At 50.0% G+C, this 27,492-nt stretch overlaps 1 protein-coding gene across 2 annotated transcripts in view; it reads right to left on the reverse strand.

The window, feature by feature from the left end:
* Positions 1–980: 980 nt before the first annotated feature.
* Positions 981–27,492, reverse strand: part of P3H2 (prolyl 3-hydroxylase 2) — a 126,073-nt gene continuing 99,561 nt past the window's right edge. For both annotated transcript variants that reach the window (XM_079977867.1, XM_079977868.1), the window contains exons 7-15: positions 25,814–25,854; positions 23,914–24,008; positions 18,989–19,116; positions 18,274–18,369; positions 9,486–9,636; positions 7,873–7,990; positions 6,748–6,823; positions 4,432–4,572; positions 981–1,095 (exon numbers count right to left, since the gene is read on the reverse strand). In XM_079977867.1, the coding sequence (XP_079833993.1) occupies positions 1,003–1,095; positions 4,432–4,572; positions 6,748–6,823; positions 7,873–7,990; positions 9,486–9,636; positions 18,274–18,369; positions 18,989–19,116; positions 23,914–24,008; positions 25,814–25,854 (939 nt within the window). In that variant the 3' untranslated portion in view covers positions 981–1,002. The remainder of the gene's footprint in view (positions 1,096–4,431; positions 4,573–6,747; positions 6,824–7,872; positions 7,991–9,485; positions 9,637–18,273; positions 18,370–18,988; positions 19,117–23,913; positions 24,009–25,813; positions 25,855–27,492) is intronic.

Below are 27,492 nucleotides of genomic sequence, written 5' to 3' on the forward strand. Positions count from 1 at the left end.
CCCATCTAGTCCAGAATCCTGTTCTCACAACGGCCAACCAGATGCCTCAATGCATTGCCCCTGCAGCTAGTAGCCCTTGGCAAGCCCTCTCTTCCTCCAAGAATTTGTCCAGTCCTCTAGTACAGGCACGTCCAACTTCCAATAGACTGTGATCTACTCACACTATTAAAAAAAATTGGCAGTGATCTAACTATTGGATTGACCAAAGTTGTTTTTTTGGGGAGAACCTTCACCAAAGCTCTTGCGCTTTCTTTAGGGGAGGGTTGACCACAGCTGTTGAGCTTTTTTTTCCTTTTCCGTCTGGGTCAATCGATCTGGATCATGCAGTTAACCAGGATCAACCATGGACGCCCCGCAATCGACCGGTAGATCGCAATTGACCTGCCTGCTCTTGTATAGCCAGACGGGCTGGTGGCCATCTCTGCCTCCTGGTTTAACTCTGCGCTGTGTGAAGAAGTCCTTTCTGGCCTCTGGCCTGAATCTCCCAAGCTCCATCTCCATGGGATGTCCAGTGGGCCGGAGCAGAGAGTGCATTTGGGCTTTTGGGAAAGGAGTCGTTCCTTGCCAGTGGAGACACTCATAACTGAGCCCTGCCGAAATCTGGGATTAGGAGGAAGGCGTCCATGAGAAAGGAGGCAGCTTGGAGGTCTAGAGCCTCTTTCTTCCTGATGCCACTCAAAGGCGAGAGCCGGTGCTGGTCTGGGACGCTGACGGTGGTCCACGGCTGAGAGTGTGGGGTGCCAAAAAGTGCAGGGGGTCCCAAGCAGAGACTTCCAGGGATCGCCAGGAGAAGCGTGTCTCCAGGAGCTGAGGGCTGAGCCCAGCGCAGGAAGACGAGGAGGGGGAGAGAGCCTGGGATCCCCTCCAATATCCCCTGTGAAACTTGTCCGTTAATTTATACCGAGGATTTGTACAAAAATAAAGGGTTCTGCTGATAAGATTTAGAACAAATATTAAATAAATATTCTTTTTTTAAAAAAAATGGCGTGTCCGTGGCCTAGTTCATAGCTCGTCTCTGGGGTTGATGCCGGATTCAGTGGGTCCGAGGCGCTCCTGGTTCAAGGCCGCAATGACTTCGTCGGCTTTGATCCGCTCCTGGAGGGAAGGAGAGAGAGAAGAGGGAGTCAGGAAGGCCAGGGAGCGTGGAGGCTGGGTTATGAAGGAGGGTCCACCACGTCCCAAGGGATTCTGTGGCTGGGGGATGTGGTGGTGAACAAGGGGGTCTCTTGGTCCTAAGGATGGGGGGCAATCATAGAATCACAGAATCACTCCAAAATTGAGGATTGGGCCTGTTACATCTACCTCCCTGAAGCTCAGCACCGACACCCCACAGGGATGTGTGCTGAGTCCCTACCTGTAATCATTGTGCACATATGACTGTATTTCATCTGATCTATCCACTGTAATTGTTAAGTTTGCAGATGATACTACCATAATGAGTCTAATTACAGGTGGAGATGAATCAGCGTATAGGGGGGAGGTTCAAAAAGTATCTGCATGGTGCCTAGAGAATAACTTGCACCTAAATATTAGCAAGACAAAGGAGATGGTGTTGGACTTTAGGAGGAAGAGAGGGGAACTAGCCCCGTTGTATATTGGGGGTGTGTGTGTGTGTGGAGAGAGTCTCTTCCTTTAAATTCCTGGGAGTTTACCTTAGTGAAGACCTCACTTGGAAAAATAATATACTGTATTTTTCGCTCTATAGGACGCACCCAACCATAGGAGGGGGAGAACAGGAAAAAAAAAATTTCTTGTTCTCTCCCTCAAAAACAAGATGTGTTCAAGAGCAGGTGGGGGAACAGCGCAAAGGCTGCATGCAGCCTTGCCGTTGCCCCCCAAGCTTGTGGGGCTGGCGGTGGGGGGAAGCGCTGCTTTCCCCCACCGCCAACCTCAAAGATCCCTGAAGCCTTTGGAGTGCAGCTTCGGGGACAGCCTTTCAAGCCTCCGCAGAGGCTTTGCGCAGCCTTCCCAAAGCTAGAACAGCGAGACGGAGGGCTGCGCAGCGCCCCTTCTCACTGTTTTGGCTTCGGGGACAGCCTTTGAAGCCTCCACAGAGCAGTGGGGTGCCTATCATCATCAACAACATCAAAGAACTGCAGCGTTGGAAGGGACCCTGAGGCTTATCTAGTCCACCCTGCTACAACGCAGGAATTGCATGATAATAATAATGCTATAATAATAATAATAATAATTTATTATTTATACCCTGCCCATCTGGCTGGGCCTCCCCAGCCACTCTGGGCGGCTTACATAAAAACCAAAAATACAGTAAAATATCACACGTTAAAAACTTCCCTGAACAGGGCTGCCTTAAGATGTCTTCTGAATGTCAGGTAGTTGTTTTTCTCTTTGACATCTGGTGGGAGGGCGTTCCACAGGGCAGGCGCCACTACCGAGAAGGCCCTCTGCCTGGTTCCCTGTAGCTTTGCTTCTCGCAATGAGGGAACCGCCAGAAGGCCCTCGGAGCTGGACCTCAGCGTCCGGGCAGAATGATGGGGGTGGAGACGCTCCTTCAGATATACTGGACCGAGGCCGTTTAGGGCTTTAAAGGTCAGCACCAACACTTTGAATTGTGCTCGGAAACATACTGGGAGCCAATGTAGGTCTTTCAAGACCGGTGTTATATGATCTCGGCGGCCGCTCACAGTCACCAGTCTAGCTGCCGCATTCTGGATTAGTTGTAGTTTCCGAGTCTCCTTCAAAGGTAGCCCCACGTAGAGTGCATTGCAGTAGTCCAAGCGGGAGATAACCAGAGCATGCACCACTCTGGCGAGACAGTCTGCAGGCAGATAAGGTCTCAGCCTACGTACCAGATGGAGCTAGTAAACAGCTGCCCTGGACACAGATTTGACCTGTGCCTCCATGGACAGCTGTGAGTCCAAAATGACTCCCAGGCTGCGCACCTGGTCCTTCAGGGGCACAGTTACCCCATTCAGGACCAGGGAATCCTCCACACCTGCCCGCCTCCTGTCCCCCAAAAACAGTACTTCTGTCTTGTCAGGATTCAACCTCCTGACAACCTCCCTGCTACAGCAGGGATAGTGAATCGTTTGGAGAGGTCCGCTTAAATTAAAAGTGCTTAAATTTGGCTGCATTGCAGCTTTTGCAATAAGGCTGCTGTTCAAGTAGCGTTGCTATTTTCAGCCACAGACTAAGCTCAGAACTCTTCTTCTCTGCTTGCTGAAGAGCTCTGTGTGACTCAAAAGCTGGAATGTGCTTTCATCAAGTTGTGTGTTGGTCCACAACTCCCTATTGCATTCTCTTTCAAAAGACAGCTATATAGTGAAGTACATTTCGGGAGATGAGTCCTGGGTTAATTCTACAAAAAGACCACCAGGTGTCAGCAGTATCCTAATCTAAGTGAACTTCATTGGACTGGTCATGTTGTGCGGATGCCTGATGATCGTCTTCCAAAGCAACTACTCTATTCCGAACTTAAAAATGGAAAGCGTAATGCTGGTGGTTAACAAAAGAGGTTTAAATACTGTCAAGGCAAATCTTAAAAAACGCAGTAGAAACATCAACAATTGGGAAACACTGGCCTGTAAGCGCTCCAGTTGGAGAACAGCCTTTGCCAAAGGTGTCATGGACTTTGAAGACACTCGAACTCAGGACACAAGGGAGAAACGTGCTAAGAGAAAGACATGTTTGGCAAATCCACCCCGTGATCAATTCCCGCCTGGAAACCAATGTCCCTATTGTGGAAGGACGTGTGGATCCAGAATTGGCCTCCACAGTCACTTATGGACTCATTGTTTAAGGAAGTTATGAATGGGTGACATTTTAATGTATTTTTAATCTTTGTTGGAAGCCGCCCAGATGGACGGGGTACAAATAAATTATTATTATTATTATTAAAACCGTGTTTATGGAATACAATCTTACTCAGCTACGAGGGATCGCCAAAGAAGAAGAATCTAAGTGATGCCCTATCAAATACTAGCTGGATTTGACAGTACTGTAGTAATCAACTTGGTTTCCATTATGTCATGGATCAGTTTTGAAAAGGTTTGCAGATCAAAACCAGCAGCTGAATATTGTGTGCGCAATATTTATTCATTTATTTATTTCATAAAATGGACACACATCTTGATTGTAAGGGGGAAAGGATAAAGATTAAAAAAAAAAAAAGAAAATCAAGGAAAAAATTGGTTTGGGATATGAACCAGTCAAAGACCTTTCTGCTAATTCCCTTTGGATAATAGGGGAGGCATTGTAACTAAGCCAGGGCAGTATCTTTGCAGCAGATTTGTAGCTATTTAAAAAAAGAGGGAAATGAAGATAGTGAAATAAATTGCTGGCATACTAGCATCAGTTGGGTCTGACAGCTCTCTCCTTTCAATCCGGAATCATTGGATGGCCTTTCTCATCGAGTGAGAGAGCAACTGCAGGCTCTCTTCTCCCATGTAAATGTGATAACAGAAAACTCACCAGTTCCCGGTAGAGAGGGTTGAGGGTGAACCACAAGGCAACCGCACACCGCTGGCCTTTAGTCACAGCCTTCACGCCATGAGGATTCTCCCCGCCAGATGAAAAGCTGATCATGCGGCCACATTTGGGTTTGATGGAGGCCTGGGAAGCAGAGAAAGGGCAGGAAATGTTAGCGGACATTCCTCTTTCTCTTCCCAAGGGTTTGGAATCAGGAGCCTCTGATCCTGGAGTCGGCATAAGACTGTCCTGACTAGTAGTCACCGAGACCATTTAACACCGGTCTTGAAAAGACCTACACTGGCTCCCAGTACGTTTCCGAGCACAATTCAAAGTGTTGGTGCTGACCTTGAAAGCCCTAAACGGCCTCGGTCCAGTAGACTTGAAGGAGCGTCTCCACCCCCATCCTTCTGCCCGGACACTGAGGTCCAGCTCCGAGGGCCTTCTGGCGGTTCCCTCCCTGCGAGAAGCTAAGTTACAGGGAACCAGGCAGAGGGCCTTCTCGGTAGTGGCACCCACCCTGTGGAACGCCCTCCCATCAGATGTCAAAGCGATAAACAACTATGTGACTTTTAGAAGATACCTGAAGGCAGCCCTGTTTAGGGAAGCTTTTAATGTTTAATAGGTTGTTGTATTTTACTGTTTTGTTGGAAGCTGCCCAGAGTGGCTGGGGAAACCCAGCCAGATGAGCGGGGTATAAATAATAAATTATTATTATAGTCACCATGGGCCTTAAAGTCATGCAAATAGTGAAGGAAGAATGGCAGACAAAACTAATGGACTACACAGATTTAGATAAAATGGCAGGAAGGATTTGAAATCTGCAGGACCAGAGATTTACAGAAGATTGGAAGAAATATACAAACTATTTGAAGAGCAACTGTAATCAACAAATTACACTAGTAGGACTACAAGAAGTTTTGTAAGGAGAAATACATGAAAGATTGCAAAGTAGAGAAAGAATAGAGATGTTAGTTATGAGATTTAAATGTAATAGTCAAAGTAAGAAATGTACATTAAGTGAATAGACTGGAAAATTTTCAGATGTGATTGATGGAAGTCAAAAAATTGTATAAGATGTAAAAGTATGTCTAATTACTGTTCGAAATAATATGTTAAAAAAACTAATAAAAATTTATTATATATATATATATATATATATATATATATATATATATATATAGTCATTCAAATAGGTGGCCACCCCCCTACATCTTGCAGCTGGGAATTCCGCAGTTTAACACCAAAAATAAGAACTTCCTTTCATCTGTCTTGAATCCCCCACCTTTCAGGTGCGCTGGAGGATCCCCACTGGGTTTGAGTTTTATGAGAGAGGGAGGAAGATCGCCTCTCTCTGTAATCCTTCTACACCAGAGCTTGCCAAACTGTGTGTCGAGACACATCAGTGTGTCGGCTGCGGGTTTGTCATGCGAACGTTCCCTGCGCTCCTCTCTGGAAAGGGGTTAGTTCAGCCTCGGGTTTGCTAGCAAAACAGAATTACTGTGTCGTGAAATGATGCATGTCTAAAAAGCGTGTTTGGAAAGCTCTTATCTGCTCCATGCATAATCTTATTTGCCTCTGTCCCCTTGCACCGTTTTCCTAATACCCCAAAGACCCAAATGTTGTTGCCTTTCATGGTAGGAGAGCAACCTATGGTTAGCATCTGGCACAGAGTGTTAAGTTGTGGGTGAACATACCGGACGACACAGCGATTCTTCAAACAGCTCTTGTTTATTCACAGGCCAGAACAGAACTAAGCTGAAGGGTTCAGCCAGCCTGCTTATACAGAGCTCCACTAGAACGCAACAGTAACCATTTTCTGTAACTATCCAATCACTGAACGTCACTTTCAATCCCTTATTTGCATATGTGGACCTGAGTGAAAACTATCTACAGTATCCCCCTGCTGGCCCAGGGTGAGAACTTCAGTACATAACACAGAGCTCTTCCATAATGCTCCCTTCGCAATCTCCCCCTGAGATCGTTCGGAGGCCTCTGCCTTGCTGGCCCTTTCCCATCTGGCCTGGGAAAGTGGAATGTGGATTGACTCCAGCTACAAAAACTGAGGCTGGTGGACAGATTCTCGGGCTGGAGGGTTGAGAGAGCTGTTGCTGTTATTGATATTATCATTGTATCTTTAGTTTTAGATCTTATGATTTACATGGAAGTTGTTTCCACTTGGTTGTGTACTTTTTGATGTGTTTTTTTATTGTTTATGACTTCTGCTATGTTTGTAATTATGTAAATCTTGCCATGTTGTAAGCCGCCTTGAGCATAGTTTCAAACTATGGCAAGGCGGCATACAAATTAAATGCTCACCGTCACAGTCTTGGCATCCATCTCGGTGAAGATAAATTCGCCCCCTTCGAAATCGCTGTTCATGTACAGGAGGGCACTAGCAGGAGAGAAAGCGGGAAGGTTAGACTCGGCGGACGGAGCCTGGTCCCGACCTGCTCTGAAGAAAGTCCCTCTCATAGCGCTGGAAGTGGAATTTCTGTTTGTCTCATTATCAGGGTGGCCTCTGTTGTGTCTGGAAAAGTGCCGTCTAACCACAAAACTGGTAAGAAACGGTTTAGGAGGAACACTGACTGATAAAGTAAAAAAAATCTCCAGAGAAGGCACAAGAAGGATCCTCCATGTACAGTAAAAATTTGCTGACTAAAGCAACATTTCAATGTTCTAGCATTTGTCCGGTCTTTCAGGTTCCTATTGGAAGACCGGACAAACGCTAGAACATTAGCAGTGGCAAAGTTTTTATCGGTGGTTGCAAGAACCAATGATCCCTATATTCTGAACAAAATGCTTGTTTAACCTGGAGGTAGGCTGCATGAATTGTGTATTGCTTTGTAACGATTTGGTGGGTCTCTGGACCGTAATAAAGATTGATGATGATGATGATGACATTTCAAGGACTTGGTTGGATTAAGATATAGGCTTTGGTGCTGACCTTAAAAGCCCTAAACGTCCTCAAAGGCCCAGTATACCTGAAGGAGCGTCTCCACCCCCATCGTTCAGCCCGCACACTGAGGTCCAGCACAGAGGGTCTTCTGGCAGTTCACTTGCTGCAAGAAGCGAAATTACAGGGAACCAGGCAGAGGGCCTTCTCAGTGGTGACACCTGCCCTGTGGAATGCCTTCCCAACAGATGTCAAGGAAATAAACAACTATCTGAAGTTTAGAAGACATCTGAAGATCTGAAGGCAGCCCTGTTCAGGGAAGTTTTTAACATTTAATGCTGTATTGTTTTTAATCTTTTGTTGGAAGCCGCCCAGAGTGGCTGGGGAAACCCAGCCAGATGGGCAGGGTATAAATAATAAATTATTATTATTATTATTAGGCGATGGGGTGGCAGAAAGTGGTTGGGGAGCGCATGAACGGCTTAGACAGTATATATTGTTTTCCTATACAGAGAATTTCCCATGGAAATTGCGGGTTCCCAACCTACCTGTAATCTCGGAAGGTGTAAGCGGGGGGCTCTTTCCAACACTCATTGGCTTCCGGGTCCAGGAGGCAATTGTCAGCATGGATAGGGTGGCTGAGGTCATTCCTCCTCTCCTGGTGGCCTGCAGAGGGCAGAGATAAGGGAGGTTCAGCCTTGCTGGCAATCTCTCATTTCATCCTGGGTCTCACTAAATAAACGGCAACAGATTACCGTATTTTTCACTCTATAGGACGCACTTTTCCCCCTCCAAAAATGAAGGGGAAATGTGTGTGAGTCCTATGGAGTGAATGCAGGGGGGAGGCAGGCAGGAAAAGCCCCCAAAAGCTGCACACAAGCTCTGCGCGGCTCTTGCGGGCTTTTCCTCAGGAGGGAGAAGGGACTGGCGCGGCCAGTCAGTCCCTTCTCCCTCCTTGTAGAAAAGCCCACAGGAGCCGTGCGCTCCTTAAAGGGCGTGCGGCTCCTGTGGGCTCCTGTGGGAGGTGGGGGGACTGCCGTAGCCGCGTGCAGCCTCTCCCTGCCGGAGAGGTTGCACGGGGCTAAAGAAGCCATAGCCCCGCTCAGTCTCTCCAGGCTGCAGAGGTTGTGTGGGGCTATGGCAGAAGCCTCTTTAGCTGCGTACAACTTCTCCAGCTGGGAGAGGGTGTGCGGGGCTAAAGAAGCCAGAGCCATGCGCAGCCTCTCCCGGCTGGAGAGGTGCCATGCATCTATGGCAGAAGCCAAGACCCGGGCTTCCCTGGCAGCCCTGAGAAGCTCGCGGAACAGCCGGAAGGCTGTGCACCTTTCCGCTGCTCCCCAACCTCCTCTTTAGGGCTGTCGGTGGGCTTCCCCCCGCCAGCCCCAAAGAGCAGGTTGAAAGGAACCCGAAGCCTCTGGAGCATGCTCTGGAGGCTTCGGGTTGCCTTCACTGAAGCCTGGAGAGCGAGAGGGATCGGTGCGCACTGACGCCTCCTGCTCTCCAGGCTTCCAAGGTAGCCGCCTGAAAGTGACTGAACGCACCTTGAACTGCCGCTTCGCTGAAGGGACGCTGGGCAGAGAGGGGGATAATTTAATTTTCTTGTTCTCCCCCTCTAAAACAAGGTGCATCCTACGGTCGGGTGCATCCTATCGAGCGAAAAATACGGTATTTCATTGTTGCTGTGCAAACTACTTAGTCATGACTGGCCATATTTTCAGTAATGTATGTATTGTTATGCAAGGTTTCCCTTAATACACACAATTCTGTTCACCTTATTTACCTGGAGAATTGTGTCTCATTCTTCTGGAGGATTTCAGAGGACAGCTGTGCTTTGCTTTACATGTTGTTTCACAAAGCACAAAGCAGATTCCCTCCCAAGTTCATCTATTTCATTTGCTTAGTGAATGCTCACAGCGCTTCATATCTCCACAGAAATCTCCAAACGCCTTACAAATCCCGGCAAACAAGAACCAACAAATTCTTGGGGGGAAGCCACATAAATGTGTAGTGAGGAGGCGACCGCATTCGAGTCTGAACAATGCCTCTACCATGGATAATTCTGCAATTCTGCATTCTAAGTAACGTAATTCAATCGACATCTCTGAACAGCATGCAGGAGTGAGGTTCGGCAGACTGGAAAGTTTTTTGAGGCAGGCCTTACCTGACAGAGCCGTCCGGCACACCAGGTGCGTGTAGGAGAAATAGAGGGTGGAATTGAGCCTGAAGTACGACTCCACGATCCTGCGGGCTTTCTCACTGACATCGTAGAAGAGGCGGGCGCTCCCCAGGGGAACTCTCCCCTCGTAGCCAAACTGCGGGAAAACCAGAGTGCAATTGTTCCCTCGGTTCCAAATCCAGCCCACCTTCAACCAAGAATGTGGTGAGCTTCTCCTCAGGATATCTGGTGCTGTGGTGCAAAGCTCCCTCCAGCACACACACACATCCAATTTCCCAGAGTTGTTGACCTTTTTGGGGGGAGAACGGCACTGGGAAGAGGCGGAGGCTGGACGCAGTGCCTCCCGGCTTATCTGGCTGCTTCGTGCCACAGTGGCCACAGCAGATGGCGGCTTTGGGCATGGCACTGCTTTAGTGAGTGCTGTGAGCATTTACTAAGCATGGCGGAGGCGGGCAAGGGCAGCGAGCTGATGCCAGGAGGTGCCGCGTCCAGCCTCCGCCTCTTCCCTGGTGCCCTCCAGAACTTGGCGCCCTGACGCCCTGCACCACTAGCTTCTGTGGGTAAGACGGCCCTGAGAGAGAGACACAACTCAGGAAGAAGTAGCTGGTGGGTGTTTGGGGAAAACAAAGCCATGTTGCTCATGATTAACCCCCTGTTGCCTTTATGGGGCTTCTCCTACATCAGAACACAAGAAGAGCCTTGCGGGATCAGGCCAAGGGCCTACCTCTCCCAGCATCCCGTTCCCAACCAGGGGCCAACCAGTTCCCCGCAAGAAACCCAAGGGAAGTTTTGAACACAAAAGCACTTTCCCCCCTCCTTGTGGTTGCCAATAACTGGGGTTCAGAAGCATCACTGCCTCCAATTGTGGATACAGGTAGGTAGCCGTGATGGTCTGCTGTAGTCAAAAAAAACAACAACAAAAAAATCCTTCCAGTAGCACATTAGAAACCAACTAAGTTTGTTCTTGGTATGAGCTTTTGAAGTGTGCATGCACACAAAAGCTCATACCAAGAACAAACCTAGTTGGTCTCTAAGGTGCTACTGGAAGGATTTTTAAAATTTTATTTTGTTCCAATTGTGGAGGCAGAGCAGAGCCATCCTGGCTAGGAGCCACTGACAGCCCCCTTGTAAGGCATGGAGAGTCATCCTCTCCCTTTGGTAAGTTCACAGGTAAGAACTAACAAGCAGTTGATATGTTTCTATAGTCATACCTCGTGTTACATTTGCTTCATGATACGTTTTTTCAGGTTGCGTCCCGGGGCGACCCGGAAGTACCAGAAAGGGTTACTTCTGGGTTTTGCTGCTTGTGCATGCACAGACACACAAAATGATGTCATGTGCAGGTGCAGAAGCGGCAAATTGCGACCCGCGCGTATGCAGATGTGCCGCTGCGGGTTGCGTTCTATTCATGTTTCAAACGGGCCTCTGGAATGGATCCTGTTCACAGCCAGAGGTACCACTGTAGTTCTTTTATTACAGTGTCATGTTACAAGCACAAATATACAGCTCTCCACAAGGAGGACATTTGCCTACTCTAAACCCTCCTTCTGACTTCTGCAGCGCTTTAGGCATCAGTGGGGAGTTCCTCCCTCCCTCTGCCTCCTTTGCTCTCTGATAGGTCTGGACCTCTGAGTCTGTGGTGAGAGGGGGTCCCCCACACTCTCGATTGATGTCTGTTCTAGCTGTCCCCTCCCTTCTGGCTCCCTTGTCATTATCTCACAACTAGGTAATTCCTCCCTAACTTGTTCAGATTCTGTCTCTCTCTCTGCTTCTGAACACACTATGGACGGGGGGGGGGGGACGCTTCCCCCTCCAGCTCTCAAACAGAGAGAAGCTGGTCGTCATCAGACCATTCCCTGACACCTCTCCTCCACGGATCCATCTGATCCTCAATTTAAGCCATCCCGGTTGGTGGCCATCACTGTGGCAGGCAGTTCCATTGTTTAACTCTGTGCTGCTTGAAGAAGGACTTTCCTTTTATCGTCCCCGAGTTTTCCAACCGTCAGTTTCGTTGGATGTGCACAAGTTCTAGTGTTCGGAGAGAGAGAGGAAAACTTCTCCCTAACCCCTCTCTCTGTGCCATGCACAGTTTCTTAAAGTGCTATCGCAGGGGTCAACAAGGTTTATCTTGCCTGGGCCAGATCAGTCCCGCAGAGATCCCGCTGTGGGCTGGATTGCACCTGTGCCTGAGCCCACAATTTTCGGCATCTGAGCAGATGCGATTTTGGGCACCACGGAAGTGAGTCCCTGCGCCGTGCTGCTTTAGCGCAGTGCGCGAGTGGGCAGCTCGGTTTGGGGGAGGCTTGTGGGCTGGTCAAACGACCTCTGCAGGCAGCTTCCAGCCCATGGGCCTTAGGTTGCTGACCCTTGTGCTATCGTGTCGCCTCAAAGGGCTCATCCACACCGCTGTTTGCCCCACCACTTTTCCCTGGGGAAACTTGTGGCTTACTGCTGAATCGGACCAAATGGAAATTGGGTTTTATGTGGATTGCTGTTTGTTCTGATTCAGCGCTAAAGAATGAGTTTCCCCAGGAAAAGCTGCAGGGCAAATGCAGAGCCTCTCAGACCCATTCATTCTAGGCATATGTCAGGGAACTGACATCAGAGCGAGAAGCGGAGGCAGGGCTCCAGAGCGATGCCGGAGAGGGAACCAGTCTGGGGGAAGGAATTCAGTGTGACACCAATAGAGAGGAGCTGGAGGAATCGGTGTCAGGGCTCCAAGACCCTTCAACCGAAACCAGCGGAGAGAGCGCTGGCACGCCCTCGCCATCCCCTTACTTGCGCAGACGCGTTCCGCGCAGGGAACATAGGCGGAGACTTGGGGTCAAGCAGCTTTTATGCTGGAAGAGATTCAAGAAACGCCCACTGGCAGATTCTGCAAGTGACTAACAGGTCACGGAGGGCGAGCTCTAACCCTGAACATGTTTGAGCAAACCACCTAATCGAAGTGGAGGCAGTTTACGCACGAGTAACCACACAATACCATTACAGCAATCTGCCAGTGCACTTGCTGTTACTCGTGAGTAAGCAGTGGAAACATGAGCCAGACAGGAGGCGCCGGGGCAGCGGAGGCAGCTGCGGGGGCGCAGGACCTGGTGAAGAGGAACCAGGAGCTGGAACGGCATGTAGCACTGCTGATGGCACGGCTGGACGAGAGGCGCACCCAGGACGCGCAGGTGAGACCCACCCCAGTGGCAAAGAAGGTGCCCGGACTGGTACACAAGTTTGGGGGAAAACCCCAAGAATATAATGGATTCCGGACAGAAATAGAGTACGCACTGCAGCTGCAGCATGATGATTTTGCTGACGAGGCGGCGCAAGTGGCTTACATCGTGGGGCATCTTGAGGGCAGCGCGAGGGAATGGGTTAGACCCCTAATGGCCGCGCATAACCCCGCCATGAAGGACGTCCGGAAGTTTTTTCAGGCGATGGACGCTATGTATTCCAGCCAATTGGGGGAGAGTGTGACCCAACGGGAGCTGATGAGATGTAAGCAGGGGGACCTTTCCGTTAGAGACTATTGGTCCCGCTTTGCGATGCTAATACACAGGCTCGAATGGGATATGGACAGCCCGCCCATACGAATGCTGTTTGAGGAGGGGTTGTCCCCAGCCGTTAAAGATGAGCTCTCCCGCGCGCCCCGCCCGGAGACTATGGATCAGCTGACAAAATCTGCGCTGGCGATAGGCTCTCGCCAGGAAGCACGCGCTTTGGAAAGGCGGGAAGGGAGAGGGGAGCGTTGCCCTGACTACCGCATTCCTGAGATGCCAAGGCAGCCTTCCAATGACGTGGTGCCAATGGAAATTGATGGGGCGCGCGCACGCGAGGTGCCGAGCGCCCAACAAATAGTCAAAAGGGAAGCAAAGGCTGGGAGAAACTCCAAGAAATGTTTCCTCTGCCAACGGCCAGGACACTTTGCCAGGGTCTGCGCACAAAGAAAGGCTTGGCAAGGGATGGTGGGGGCCGCTGGAAATGAGGGGGAGGGGGCAGAAGACAAGGTGCAGGAAAACGCCAGCGCTTGACTGCCCACAGGGGGGCGCAGCAGCCAAGCGAGCAACTAATTGAAGTGCCCCAACCGGACCCACCCAAGGTTTCTATAGCGATAGAGGTGACGCTAGAACTCCCAAATGGGCACCCAGTCAAGGTGAAGGCAATGTTGGACTCAGGGAGCTCCTGTAATTTTTTTAGTAAGGAGTTTGCGCTGGAGCACCAGATCCACTTGCTGCCACTGGATTTCCCACTCCAAGTCACCACGATAGATGGCAGAGAGTTGCTAGGGGGAGAGGTGACACATCAAACCCCGCCTATGAGAATGAGTGTGTCCAGGCACACAGAAACCATAGCCTTTCATGTGGCCACACTGGCGGGACCCCCAATAATACTGGGGATGAGCTGGCTAGTGCTACATGATCCAGTGGTGGCGTGGCACCAACGCACGGTCACCTTCGGGTCAGCCCACTGTTTGGAACACTGTCTAGGAGGGGAGAAGCCCAGGGTGAGGTTGGCCAGAGCAGCAGCAACCACGCTGGAGCAGAAAGGGAAGGTGCCGCCACAGTACGCAGACTTACAAGAGGTCTTCAGCGAGAGGGAAGCGGACAGGCTGCCGCCACATAGGCCCTTCGACTGCCAAATCAACCTTCTCCCTGGAGCACAGCTGCCGGTGGGTAAGCTGTATGCCATGTCCGACAGAGAGATGCAGGAGTTGCGAGACTTTATAGACAAGAACTTGAAAAGGGGGTTTATAAGAGAATCTAAGGCAGTGGGGGGCAGCCCTGTGTTTTTTGTGGATAAAAAACACACGGATCAGCTGAGGCTCATCGTGGACTTTCGAAGGTTAAACCTGGTATCAGAACCCGTGACCTTCCCAATGCCCAGAATTGATGATATTCTGACCAGGGTAAGGAAGGGTAAGATTTTTACCAAGCTGGACCTTAGGGGGGCCTACAATCTGATTCGAATGAGAGAGGGGGACGAATGGAAAACCACCATGTTCACCCCCCTGGGGGCCTTTGAATATTTGGTTATGCCATTTGGATTACAGTCAGGCTCTGCCTGTTTTCAAAGCTTCATGCACCATGTGCTGGGTCCCCTGCTGTACAAGAACTGCGTAGCATTTCTGGACGACGTACTGATCTATTCGGACAATGAAAAACAGCATGTCCAGGACGTCAGGGAAGTGCTGAAAAGGCTACGAGAGCACCAACTGTGGGTCAAGCTGGAAAAGTGCCAGTTTCACGCCAAGGAAGTGGAATTTCTGGGATACAGGTTGTCAGACAGAGGTCTAGCCATGGACCCCGGCAAGGTGCAGGCAGTGCTGGAATGGAAGGCTCCCAAAACCCGGAAGGATGTGCAGAGGTTCCTAGGGTTCAGCAACTTCTACCGGAAGTTCATCAAGAACTTCGCCCACTTAACCGCACCCATCACGGATTGTCTCAGTAGCAAAAAGAAGTTCGTCTGGACGGAAGGGGCCCAACGTGCCTTCGAGGGGCTAAAGCAGGCGTTCGCCTCGGAGGAACAGCTCCTGCATGTGGATCTGCAGAAACCGATGAGGCTAGAGACCGACGCGTCGGACAGAGCGCTAGGAGCGGTGTTGCTCCAGCCGGGACCGGCCCAAGACACATGGAGGCCGTGCGCCTTCTACTCAAGGAAGCTGAACGAATCGGAACAGAACTACACGGTGTACGATCGTGAACTGTTAGCTATTTATGCCGCGTTTCGCCAGTGGAGACATCTCCTGATAGGGGCTCAGCACAAGATCCAGGTTTGCACTGACCACAAGAACTTGGAATACTGGAGGACAGCGCGAGTGCTCAACCAGCGACAGATTCGGTGGGCACAGGAGTTCTCCAAGTTCTTCTTTGAGATCAAGTACGTGCCAGGGCAAGAGAACGTGAGAGCAGACGCGCTTTCACGGAAACCAGAGTACACGGAAGGAGGAAGACCACCGGACGCTCGACATGTGTTCCCTGAGGAACGATGGGTTTGTGGGGGGGCGTTGGTTGGGAAACGAGAACTAACCGAGTTGATTCGCCAGGATGAATTTGCCCAAACCAGAATCAGGGAACTAAGGGAAAATGGGAGAGACCGGGGGGACTTCGAGGTAAGGGAAGGGTTATTGTATTACAAGGGAGCAATGTATGTGCCCGGGGGGGCCTTACGGGAAAGGGTGCTCCGACAACTTCACGACAACCCCACAGCGGGACACTTTGGGCAACACAAGACCATGTTACTGGTCACTAGGGAGTTTTGGTGGCCGAAGGTGAGGGAAGATGTACGAGAGTATGTACGAGGGTGTGACCGCTGCCAAAGAGCCAAGGGGGAGCGGGCAGCCCCGGCAGGGTTACTAGAACCCTTGCCCACGCCGGGGAGACCCTGGGAGGTGGTATCAATAGATTTCATGACAGATTTGCCCAAATCCAGAGGTAAGACAGCAGTCATGGTAGTAGTAGATCTGCTAACCAAGATGTGCCATTTTATATCATGCTCTCATGCGGTGACAGCCGAGGAAACCGCACAACTGTTTGTTACTCACATCTTCAGGTTGCATGGAGATCCTTCAAGGGTTATCTCTGATCGAGGGAAACAATTTACCTCGAGGTTCTGGAGGAAGCTTATGAGCTTATTGCAGGTGGAGGTGGGATTCTCGACGGCGAGGCACCCGGAAACTAACGGGCAGGCAGAGAGGGCGAACAGCATATTGCAGCAATATCTCCGCTGTTACGTCAACGAGAGGCAGAACGACTGGGTAGATAAGCTAGCACTGGCCGAGTTTGCGTATAACAATGCGGAGCATGTGTCCACGGGGATGAGCCCATTCTTGGCTAATTATGGGTGTCACCCCAGGGCCTTTCCCGGGAGGGGGGAGGAAGAGTGGAGCGTGCCCGCCGCAGAGCAGTTCGTGGAAGAAATGGAAGCACTGCACCAGCAGCTTAAGATGAATCTGGAAAGGGCCAAGGAAGAGTACAAGAGGCAAGCGGATAAACGTCGCCGGGAAGGGGAGACCATTAGGGTGGGGGACCGGGTGTGGTTATCCACTCAAGGATTGCCCTTCAAGGGTGGGTGTAAGAAACTCCGGCCGAAGCGGCTGGGGCCTTTCGAGGTGATACACCAAGTCAACCCGGTGGCATTCAGGCTCAAGTTGCCAGACAACATGAAAATCCACCCGGTATTTCATAGGTCACTGCTCTCGCCATACCGAGGGGAGCGGAGAGTCCGGGAGGTAGGAGGAGAAGGGCTCAGACACCCACCACTGGAAGAGAAGGAACACCACCAGCAGATAATGGAGATCCTGGATTCGCGGTGGCGGGGGCGGCAGGTGGAATATCTAGTAGCGTGGGAGGGGGAGCCCGAGTCAGAAAACACGTGGGTTCCAGAAGGGGAAATAGATGGTGGGTATCTAGTGGAAGAGTTCCACAACAGGTATCCGAGGAAGCCCAAACCTCTGGGGAGATTCTGGGAGGAGCAATTTGCCACCACCGATGATGATGAGGAGGATTTTGTGGGTTTTCCAGAGTCGCCAGAGGAAGGAGGGGAGTCGTCAGGAGAGGAGGAATCAGATTGGGAAGCCCCTCCCGTCAGAAACCGGGGCGGGTGGGAAGCGGGGTTTGAGTCCTCGGACGATGACGACAGCTCCTTTCGAGGGTTCCCTGCATCGTCGGCTGAAGGTGGGGACAAGGTCACGTCACCGGGTCAGGCCGGGGGTGGAGGGGGTCCCGGGGGGGAGGTGGATGTCAGGGAACTGACATCAGAGCGAGAAGCGGAGGCAGGGCTCCAGAGCGATGCCGGAGAGGGAACCAGTCTGGGGGAAGGAATTCAGTGTGACACCAATAGAGAGGAGCTGGAGGAATCGGTGTCAGGGCTCCAAGACCCTTCAACCGAAACCAGCGGAGAGAGCGCTGGCACGCCCTCGCCATCCCCTTACTTGCGCAGACGCGTTCCGCGCAGGGAACATAGGCGGAGACTTGGGGTCAAGCAGCTTTTATGCTGGAAGAGATTCAAGAAACGCCCACTGGCAGATTCTGCAAGTGACTAACAGGTCACGGAGGGCGAGCTCTAACCCTGAACATGTTTGAGCAAACCACCTAATCGAAGTGGAGGCAGTTTACGCACGAGTAACCACACAATACCATTACAGCATAGATGTGTCCTTATTCACCCTTCCTATAAACCAAAAAGTCCCAAACACTGCAACATTTCTTCACGCCAGCGCTGAGGTCCAGCTCTGAGGGCCTTCTGGCGGTTCCCTCCCTGTGAGAAGTGAGGTTACAGGGAACCAGGCAGAGGGCCTTCTCGGTGGTGGCGCCCACCCTGTGGAATGCCCTCCCGTGAGATGCCAAGGAAATAAACAACTACCTGATTTTTAGAAGACATCTAAACGCAGCCCTGTACAGGGAAGCTTTTAATGTCTGGTGTTTTATAGTGTTTTTAATATTCTGTTGGGAGACGCCCAGAGTAGCTGGGAAGTCCCGGCCAGATGGGTGGGGTATGAGTAATAAATTATTGTTATTATATTATTATTTCTTCACTCCATTCCCTCGGCCATTTCGGCTGCCCTTCTCTGAACCTTTTCCAACTCTGCCGTATCCTTTTCGAGGCAAGGCAACCTGAACTGCGCACACCATTCTGAATGGGGTTGTGCCATAGACCTCTGCTTCTGTGCTCCTGCCCTAAACCATATGCCACTGAGCTTGGATCAGGAGCAAAAAGAGGAATCCTGAGATCCCAGGTAAGAAGAGAGTCCAGTCGACTGCAAGTTGAGCAGCAACCCTCGTACCTTGAGAGCTTTGAGGACGGTGGCCCCTTCGAACTTCTCGTTGGGTGTGTGGGGTGACGTCTTCCCCCGGTATCCATCTCCAGCCAGCAGAATTCCCTGAAGCAGAAAAAGGATATCAGGATTATTCCAATATGTTGACGCAACATTGGACTTTCCCGCTTCCAAGCTTCAAGGATGACACCAAGGGATTCCATCCACTTGGAAGGTCATTGCAAACCCCAAAGAGATTAATGGGAGATTTTGCAGGGAGCAACCAGCCTTTCCCATGGGGCGCAAACTGCAGAATGTCTAGGGCAGGTATTACTGTGAATTGTATTGCATTTATACAACTGGTGTTTTTTTTTAAAGGATATTGTGTTATGTATGGATGTTCCATTATTTTATTCCCTTGTTCTACACAGTCCTGTGGTATTTTGACACTGGGCAGTACGTCAATTTCTTCAGCAAATATTCAGAAAGCTGCTGCCACACCAATTGGCAAAGGTAGGTGGGTGTTGGGTGCCAAAACACCCACAGACCATTAGGCCAGGGAAGGCTGGCTCTGCTGCAATAATCTGCAAGCCTTAAAGCCCCACGAGACTTTTAGTCATCTGTCACAGCCAAGGCAACAAACATCCTCACTCCATGCCCCAGTTATGGACATAATAACAGAAATAATTTGCATTCCTGTGCATTCCCCCAACTTCTCTTGCACCCTGAGTCACCAGTTACTCACATTGGCGACCCGGTGCAACTCCTGACACTCGTCCTCTGTGATCACGTTGTCCAGCAGCACCCTCTGGGTCCCGTTCAGCTGCTCTGAGTTGTACACAAATTTTACATCGCTGAAGAGGAGGGGACCACCTGGGAAGAGACAGAGCGAGAGAGATGGAAAATCACTTTGCAAGAGGAGTTCGCTTTTGCTTCTCTCAACCCTCAAATACTTAGCTGGGAGCGGCTTACGCAGAGGAGCAAGACAAAGGCCATGAGCCATTCAACTGACTCGGATGCCTTTTTTGGGATTCCTGCATGGCAGGGGGTTGGACTACATGACCCCAGGGGTCCCTTCCAACTCTAACATTCTACGATTCATACAGGATTCTCAGCCATCACTGAGCCGAGCAATTTTCCTCCTCTGCAAACAATGCCAGAACACCTGTAGTTTTCAGTAACAGACCAAGATCTGAATCACACACTTCAGAACTTGATGATGATGGTGGTGGTGACGATAGGCGTTCACATGGTGAGGATCAGGCCACGAAAGCATCAGTGAAAGTCAACAGGAGGCTCAAGCACAGCTGTGGCTGGACAAGAGTTGCATTGTTGCTGGATGATGCTCTCACTGTAGCTTAAATCTAATAATAGAGTTGTAGACTTGGAAGGGGCTCCAAGAGTCATCTAGTTTAGGCCCGTTGACAGACGGCCGTCCAACCTCTGCTTAAAAACCTCCAAGGAAGGAGAGTCCACAACCTCCCGAGGAAGACTGTTTCACTGTCAAACAGCTCCTATGGTCAAAAAGTTCTTCCTGATGTTTAGCTGAAATCTCCTTTCTTGTAAGTTAAAGCTGTTGGCTCAAATTCTCTCCTCTAGAGCAGGCAAAAAGAAGCTACATATATATATATATGTATATATATATATATATATATATATAATTTTTTATTAGTTTTTTAACATATCATTTTCAACAATAATTAAACTTACTTTTATATCTTATACACTGGGAGCCAGTGTAGGTCTTTCAAGACTGGTGTTATGTGGTCTCGGCAGCCACTCCCAGTCACCAGTCTAGCTGCCGCATTCTGGATTAGTTGTAGTTTCTAGGTCACCTTCAAAGGGAGCCCCACATAGAGTACATTGCAGTAATCCAAGCAGGAGATAACCAAAGCAGGCACCACTCTGCGGGCAGGGAGGGTCTCATCTTGCGTACCAGATGGAGCTGGTAGACAGCTGCCCTGGACGCAGAATTGACCTGCGCCTCCATGGACAGCTGTGAGTCCAGAATGACTCCCAGGCTGCGCACCCGGTCCTTCAGGGGCACAGTTACCCCATTCAGGACCAGGGAGTCCTCCACACCTGCCCACAGACTGTCCACCAAAACAGTACTTCTGTCTTGTCAGGATTCAGCCTCAATCTGTTAGCCGCCATCCATCCTCCATCCGCCTCCAGACACTCACTCAGGACCTTCACTGCCTTCACTCTGGAGGATTACATCCCACACAAATCACAGAGCAAGCTTGTTTTCCAGAGGGTAGGACCTCCGAACCAATGGATTCAAATGACAAGAATGGAGATTTCAACTACACCTTAGGAAGAACTTTCTGGCAGTAAGAGCTGTTTGACAGTGGAATAGACTCCCTCGGGCGGTGGTGGAGTCTCATTCCTTGGAGGTCTGTAAACAGAGGTTGTATAACCATCTGCCATGGATGCTTTAGCTGAGATTCCTGCCTTGCAGGGGGCTGGACCAGATGATCCTCAGGGTCCCTTCCAGCTCTACAGTCCTATGATTCTATGGTTCTACTGTGCAACTCTATTATTCTATGTGCAGAATATGGGGCAGAGAGGAAGGGATACTTACAAAACCTTCCCAAAAGAATTAAAAAAGAAAACAATGGCAATTAGAACAGCAGCCAGCTGGCTTTTGTGCATTTATTTACAAGGCTGCTAAATCAGCATATTGGAGGAGAGGCTTTTCCCCGAGAAAAAACACACACCACTTTATGCCAAAATTGTTGAGTAGAGGACCTGGAACTGTAGCCAAGATCAGAGGCAGAAACAGCAGGATGGGAATCTGGGGGAAGAGGTTTGGGGCTTTCTGTTTTCCCCTCTGACTTTTCAGAAAACAGATGGGTCCACATTGCCTGAAATGCTCAGCCTGGAATCTTTCAGGAGGGAGAAAACACGCACAGACACACACAGAGAGATGAACACCCACACACACACAAAGCTAATGGACTTTTTGTACCCTGGCCAGTATAAACCATCTTCCATTTTAGCTGAACCACGTTGCCTTTTGTGCAGGGGTTGCAGATTTGGACAAAGAGCCCAGCGTGGCCTGAAATACTGATCAGTGAGGTCATGTGGGGTCTTGGGCAAAATTCTCACATAGGTGGGTGGGAAGAGGGCTGGCTTTCATCCCCAGCAGTGTTGTGGGGTATTGCTATGGTTCAGGGTATCAACAGAGTGGGATACAATCTGCAAAATGCACACAAGCAACACACACAAGGGATTCTTGACAATGCGCTTTTCCACATTCCAGAGATGCCCCGTCCTTGTAACGCCCACAGATGCAAGAGGAAGAGGACAGAGGCCTTTGTATGGAGGGGTGGGGGGCCTGAGGCAGTGGGCACTTCTCAGAGGCCAGCTCCCATGAACCTGAGAGAGGCCTCCTCACACGTAAAGCCCTGCTTATGCACGCAGTGTGTTGCTTCTCAGGTCAGTGGTTTGCAAATTGGACTGCAGCGCCCCTGGGGCGCAGTTGGGTTCCCTAGCGTGGTACAAAGAGGCAAGGAGGCAGCAGGGGGCGCTGGTGGCGCAAATGACTATCAGACTTTGAAATGCTGGTGGTCCATAGGGATGGGGAAGGTCTCTCAGGTATTGGGGGCCTAATCCTAACCCTAGCCCATATAGCTATGGTTTTCCCAGTAGTGGTTTTCCCAGTAGTGATGTATGGAAGTGAGAGCTGGACCATAAAGAAGGCTGATCGTTAAAGAATTGATGCTTTTGAATTCTGGTGCTGGAGGAGACTCTTGAGAGTCCCATGGACTGCAAGAAGATCAAACCTCTCCATTCTGAAGGAAATTAGCCTTGAGTGCTCACTGAAAGGACAGATCCTGAAGCTGAGGCTCCAAGACTCTGGCCACCTCATGAGAAGAGAAGACTCCCTGGAAAAGACCTTGATCCTGGGAAAGATGGAGGGCACAAGGAGAAGGGGACAACAGAGGACGAGATGGTGGGACAGTGTTCTCGAAGCTACCAACATGAGTTTGACCAAACTGTGGGAGGCAGTGGAAGACAGGAGTGCCTGGCGTGCTCTGGTCCAGGGGGTCACAAAGAGGCGGACACGACTAAACGACTAAACAACAACATGATTCCATGATTCTATGGTTCTTCCTTAAGCAGGTCAGCTCCACTGGGCCGGTTTTGCCACGGCTTTCAGGGCTGCAAAGGGCTCCTGAAAACCGATTCAAGCTGAGCAAAACCTCCTCATCCATACAGCGCAGCGTTTCAATGTAAAGGAAAGGCATTCCGTTAGACTCAAAGCCACTGGAAGGAAAGCAGGCAGCTCTGCTAGTCGTAGAAAGAACTCGTAAGGGAGGTCAGCCGTGAGCCAAGATGGGCTTCAGCACAGCTGGTTAACCTCCAATCATTGTCCATAATAACAGGTCTGTGTCTGGAAAGGAACCATCCCTGTGTTTTCCTGACCGCATGCGGAATCCATGGCTGGTTATTGGGTGTTTTCCGTAGCTTGGGTGGGGTCTCCGAGTGCAATCTAGCGAATCAGCCACGCACCACGGGAAACTCTGCGGGAGGGAAATGTGCGATTGTCAGAGAGAAAGAGGCCTTTGCCCTTTTCTCAGGCGCACAAAGGGGAGCGGTTGCCTCGTCCCACCAGACGGTTTGATAGCAACCAAATAAAACAGAGTAAAATAAATCTGCGAGAGGAGAAGACGAAAGGCAGGCGTTTATAGACGCTCAGCCTCCTTGCATGCCGGAATGAAAAAGCAAACCAGGTGGGAGGACGGTGGGACAGCCCTAAATCATGCTCAATTTGTCTAGGCTTGCAAAATTGCAAGGGGGGGGGGAATATAGGAAGCAGGGGGGGGGAAATAAAGAGGATGACGCTGCGGAACGTTTCTATCAAAACTGGCTTTGCTGTCACAGCAGAATTGCTCCAGAAGATGGCAAGATAAGAGCAATCTTTGGGCTTCCTGCTCCTCTGGACTTCATCTACATTACAAAGCAGCGGACGGGCTCTATCCAGGCACCACGATAAAGGGAGATCACAAACATCCAGAAGTCTTATTCACACATTACATTATATAATATAATAATAATATTGTATTACACTACATTACACTAATCCAAACCTGTAAGAAACCCATCTTTTAATGCGGCGGTCAGTGTGCTAACTTGAATAAAATATTGGGGAGGGGGGTAGGTAAGCCCCACCCCACACAACTGATCACATGGCACAGTACACACATCCTATTTGACAACAACACCCATCAACCTGGGGGTGCAGCTCCCTCAAATATTTAAGACCCCTCTGCCCCTAGGAGTTGGCTTCTATGGTGATAGCACCTTTGGAACTCCCTGCCTATTGACGTCAGGCAGCTGCACTTTTCCGAGCCTGCAAAAAACGTTTTGGTTTTGGACAAGCTGACCCAGATATCTGTAAAGCTGGTGTGTTTTTAGTATGTTGCAGGTTTTAAGTCTTTTGGAGCATTTTAACCTTTTTTACCAACAATTTTGCAGCTTCATTCCTTTCATAACCTGCTTTGAGGTTCTTCAACGGTCGAGCGGCATATAAATTTAATGAAACAATAAAAGAAACCATGGCATAGCACGAGCGGTGTGAGTTCCTAGGGAGCCGATTGCGGCTGCTTTGCTCTAGCCAAAGTTTCTCCTGCGGTCGGCAGTTGGCGGTGGACCGAATCTTACCTTCCCTGAGCTCACGGTCCAGTTTGGGCACAGTCTTCTTTCCTACTGCTTTCCCAGAGCCGTCTGCGTTGTCGCTCAGGACCCCCGAAGGAATCCTGCGGAGCAGAAGTCACAAGGAATTATGGGTGCACAGTAACGGCAGGAGACAATTCCCCGTGGCGCATTCGTTGAACACTGACATGCGAGGGGGGGGGCACATCCTGGTGGTGAAATGAGAAGGCGCTGCCCCCCAGCACAGCACACACCCTCCTAAAAGGTCCCCTCCCCATAGCTTTGATAATGGCAGGTTCCAGCAAGATCTCATGGAGCCTACAAGATTTTGCAAGATCCTGATGGAAGCCGCCCTGCAGCTTCCGCACCAGTGGTGGAGGCGAGGAAGGGTGCCCGCAGCTGTGCCCCCCCCCCTTGGTGTTTTGCCACCTGAGCTGCCTGCCTGAGCCCACCCTCATGGGTGAACCGGTCAGTTTGCATTTCTCAGTGAAGAAAGTATTGATCTGATGTGTAGGGATCTTTCCTATTCTACTTAATACAAGAGGATTCTAGAAGCTACTAGGAGCTTCTCTGTGTGAGAGCAGGCAGAAGGGTCATGGTTGTTTGGGTTATACCTTCTGGGAAGCTGGTTTGAACTGATTCTCTTATCTCTTCCAATTAAGGTCATGCTGACTATAAATATAGACCAAAGAAAACCCCGTGTTGCAAAACAGAACACTCTGAATGTCACAATAGGGTGCTCCAAGCACACCTTACTACAGTCATACCTCATGTTACGTCTGCTTCATGTTACGTTCTTTCAGGTTATGTCCCGCGGCGACCCGGAAGTACCGGAAAGGGTTACTTCCGGGTTTCACCACTCACGCATGTGCAGAAGTGCAAAATGACATCACACGCATGCACAGAAGCGGCAGATTACAACCCGCACATGCACAGACGTGCCGCTGCGGGTTGCACCCTTTTCCTGTTGTGAACGGGCCACCGGAATGGATCCCGTTTGCAACCAGAGGTACCACTGTACACAGATCAGCTTACTACACTTTTTAGTGATAGCTGATCCATGGCCATTTGATGTAGATTTGGGGTCTATTGATTTGCTGATGGAGAATTATCATTGAAACAGTTCATTATTCTGGAAGAACTGTCCTGTCTGTTGCTGTGCTCGGAGCACCCTATTGCGACGTTCGGAGCACCCATCACCTCATGTTTGTAGGATATTGACTGTGGAAAGGCCTTCTGCTTCCATTTCAGTGATGTTTGACAGTGACTTACCACTCCTACCATTCCTGTTCATGGAACATAAATTTGACTATAAATATAGGGCAGAAGGAGCCTGGGTTTTGCTTTCCTCTCTGTGTCTCTCTTCCTTCTGCTATGGTGTTCTGTTTAATACTAAACCTGAGCACAACAAAAGGAAGAGAGATAGAGTGAGGAAAGCAAAAGCCAGGCTCCTTCTGCCCTATATTTATAAATGTCATGCCACAAAAATGGCAGCCACACACAGTCATCCCCTGAAGGAAATCACCATTTGCCCTCTTCTCCCAGGCCTTGAAATACGCAACCATCTCCCAGGCAAAGGGAATCCCAAGCCCCAGGACAGCCTCCCTCCTTTCTTAACTCTTCAAAAAGGCACCACAGAACTCTTCACTTCTTCCAAAGGCTGCGTTTTTATTTCATTGAATCAGAGAATTGTAGAGTTGGAAGGGATGCCGAGGGATGCCTCCAACCCCCTACAGCGCAAGGGATGACAACTTCCAGGGGGAAAAGGGGATTTAAGATTTCCTGCTCCCTGAAGACTGGGAAGAAATTCTCCAGGTCCCCTGCATGTGTCTGTGGCTTGAATAAAAAAAGGTGGCCCATTTGTACAGAGTATTCCCCATGGATCCGTGTCTCAAATGTGGCTGCCTACCTGTGCTCATCTTGCCGAGCCCCAGAGATGCTCCAGTACGTCTGAAACGAGATGGAGATTTGTTATATTAAGTGGGGAGGGGGAGGAATTCTCTCATTTGACAAGCTGATTTATATCCTTTCTGAACATATTGCCAGACAGCTCACAGATTGCTTCCAGACTATCAGGTTAGCCTGAAATCCCCTTCCTTCATTTACCTGTTTAGCCAGAACCGAGGTGATGCTGTTGTCAAATTGACGCTTTCCAGCTGCCCTTGATATTATTATTATTATTATTATTATTATTATTATTATTATTATATTTTATTATTTGTACCCTGGCCATCTGGCTGGGTTTCCCCAGCCACTCTGGGAGGCTTCCACAGAGACCAAAAATACACTAAAATGTCACCCATTAAAAACTTCCCTGAACAGGGCTGCCTTAAGATGTCTTCTGAATGTCAGGTAGTTGTTTATCGCTTTGACATCTGATGGGAGGGCGTTCCACAGGGCGGGTGCCACTACCAAGAAGGCCCTCTGCCTGGTTCCCTGTAGCTTTGCTTCTTGCAATGAGGGAACTGCCAGAAGGCCCTCGGAGCTGGACCTCAGTTTCCGGGTAGAACAATGGGGGTGGAGACGCTCCTTCAGGTATACTGGACCGAGGCCGTTTAGGGCTTTCAAGGTCAGCACCAACACTTTGAACTGTGCTCGGAAACGTACTGGGAGCCAATGTAGGTCTTTCAAGACCGGTGTTATGTGGTCTCAGGGGCCGCCCCCAGTCACCAGTCTAGCTGCCACATTCTGGATTAGTTGTAGTTTCTGAGTCACCTTCTAAGGTAGCCCCACGTAGAGCGTGTTGCAGTAGTCCAAGCGGGAGATAACTAGAGCATGCACCACTCTGGCGAGACAGTCTGCAGGCAGATAGGGTCTCAGCCTACATACCAGATGCCCTGGACACAGATTTGACCTGTGCCTCCATGGACAGCTGTGAGTCCAAAATGACTCCCAGGCTGCGCACCTGGTCCTTCAGAGGCACAGTTACCCCATTCAGGACCAGGGAATCCTCCACACCTGCCCACCTCCTTCCCCCAAAACAGTACTTTACTTCTGTCTTGTCAGGATTCAACCTCAATCCATTAGCCGCCATCCATCCTCCAACCGAAGAGAGCATAGAAACTTCAACTGGCTGCCGAGCCCTTGCGAGAACAGCTGCCCTGGCTCCAGGTCTGTTTCTAGGCGTAGGTGTAGGGGTTTTTCAGTGGTTTTATGCGTCCCCCATTAGGGAATGCCTTGAGTCCCCCATTAGGGAAAAGGAATGGGTATAAACAAATATATTTGTGTGTGTGTGTGTGTGTGTGTGTGTGTGTGTTGATGCCAGGGAGAAGTAATATTGGCAGACTCCAGGAAAAGGGAAGCATCTAATCAAAGTTGCAGGAGCCCCTTTTCTGGCTGAAACTTGTGAGTTCAACTTACAGAAGGGCCTTGGAATATCGCTGCTAGATATTATAGCGCTGTGTTAAGTCCTGGGTGGACTCTTAATTCTGCTTCTTAAGAAAGCATTACTCCAATGGTGGTAAATGAATCCAGTTTGAAAGCACCCATAGTAAACAGGTTTCTAAAGAGGGGTTATGCAAATTCCTGGAGCCCCAGTGAACTGCCAGCTCTTCCTGTTAAATGAAACCTACGTGTTCAGAGGCAACA

Source organism: Podarcis cretensis (genome assembly GCF_951804945.1).
Source record: "Podarcis cretensis genome assembly, chromosome: 5".
NCBI lineage: Eukaryota > Metazoa > Chordata > Lepidosauria > Squamata > Lacertidae > Podarcis > Podarcis cretensis.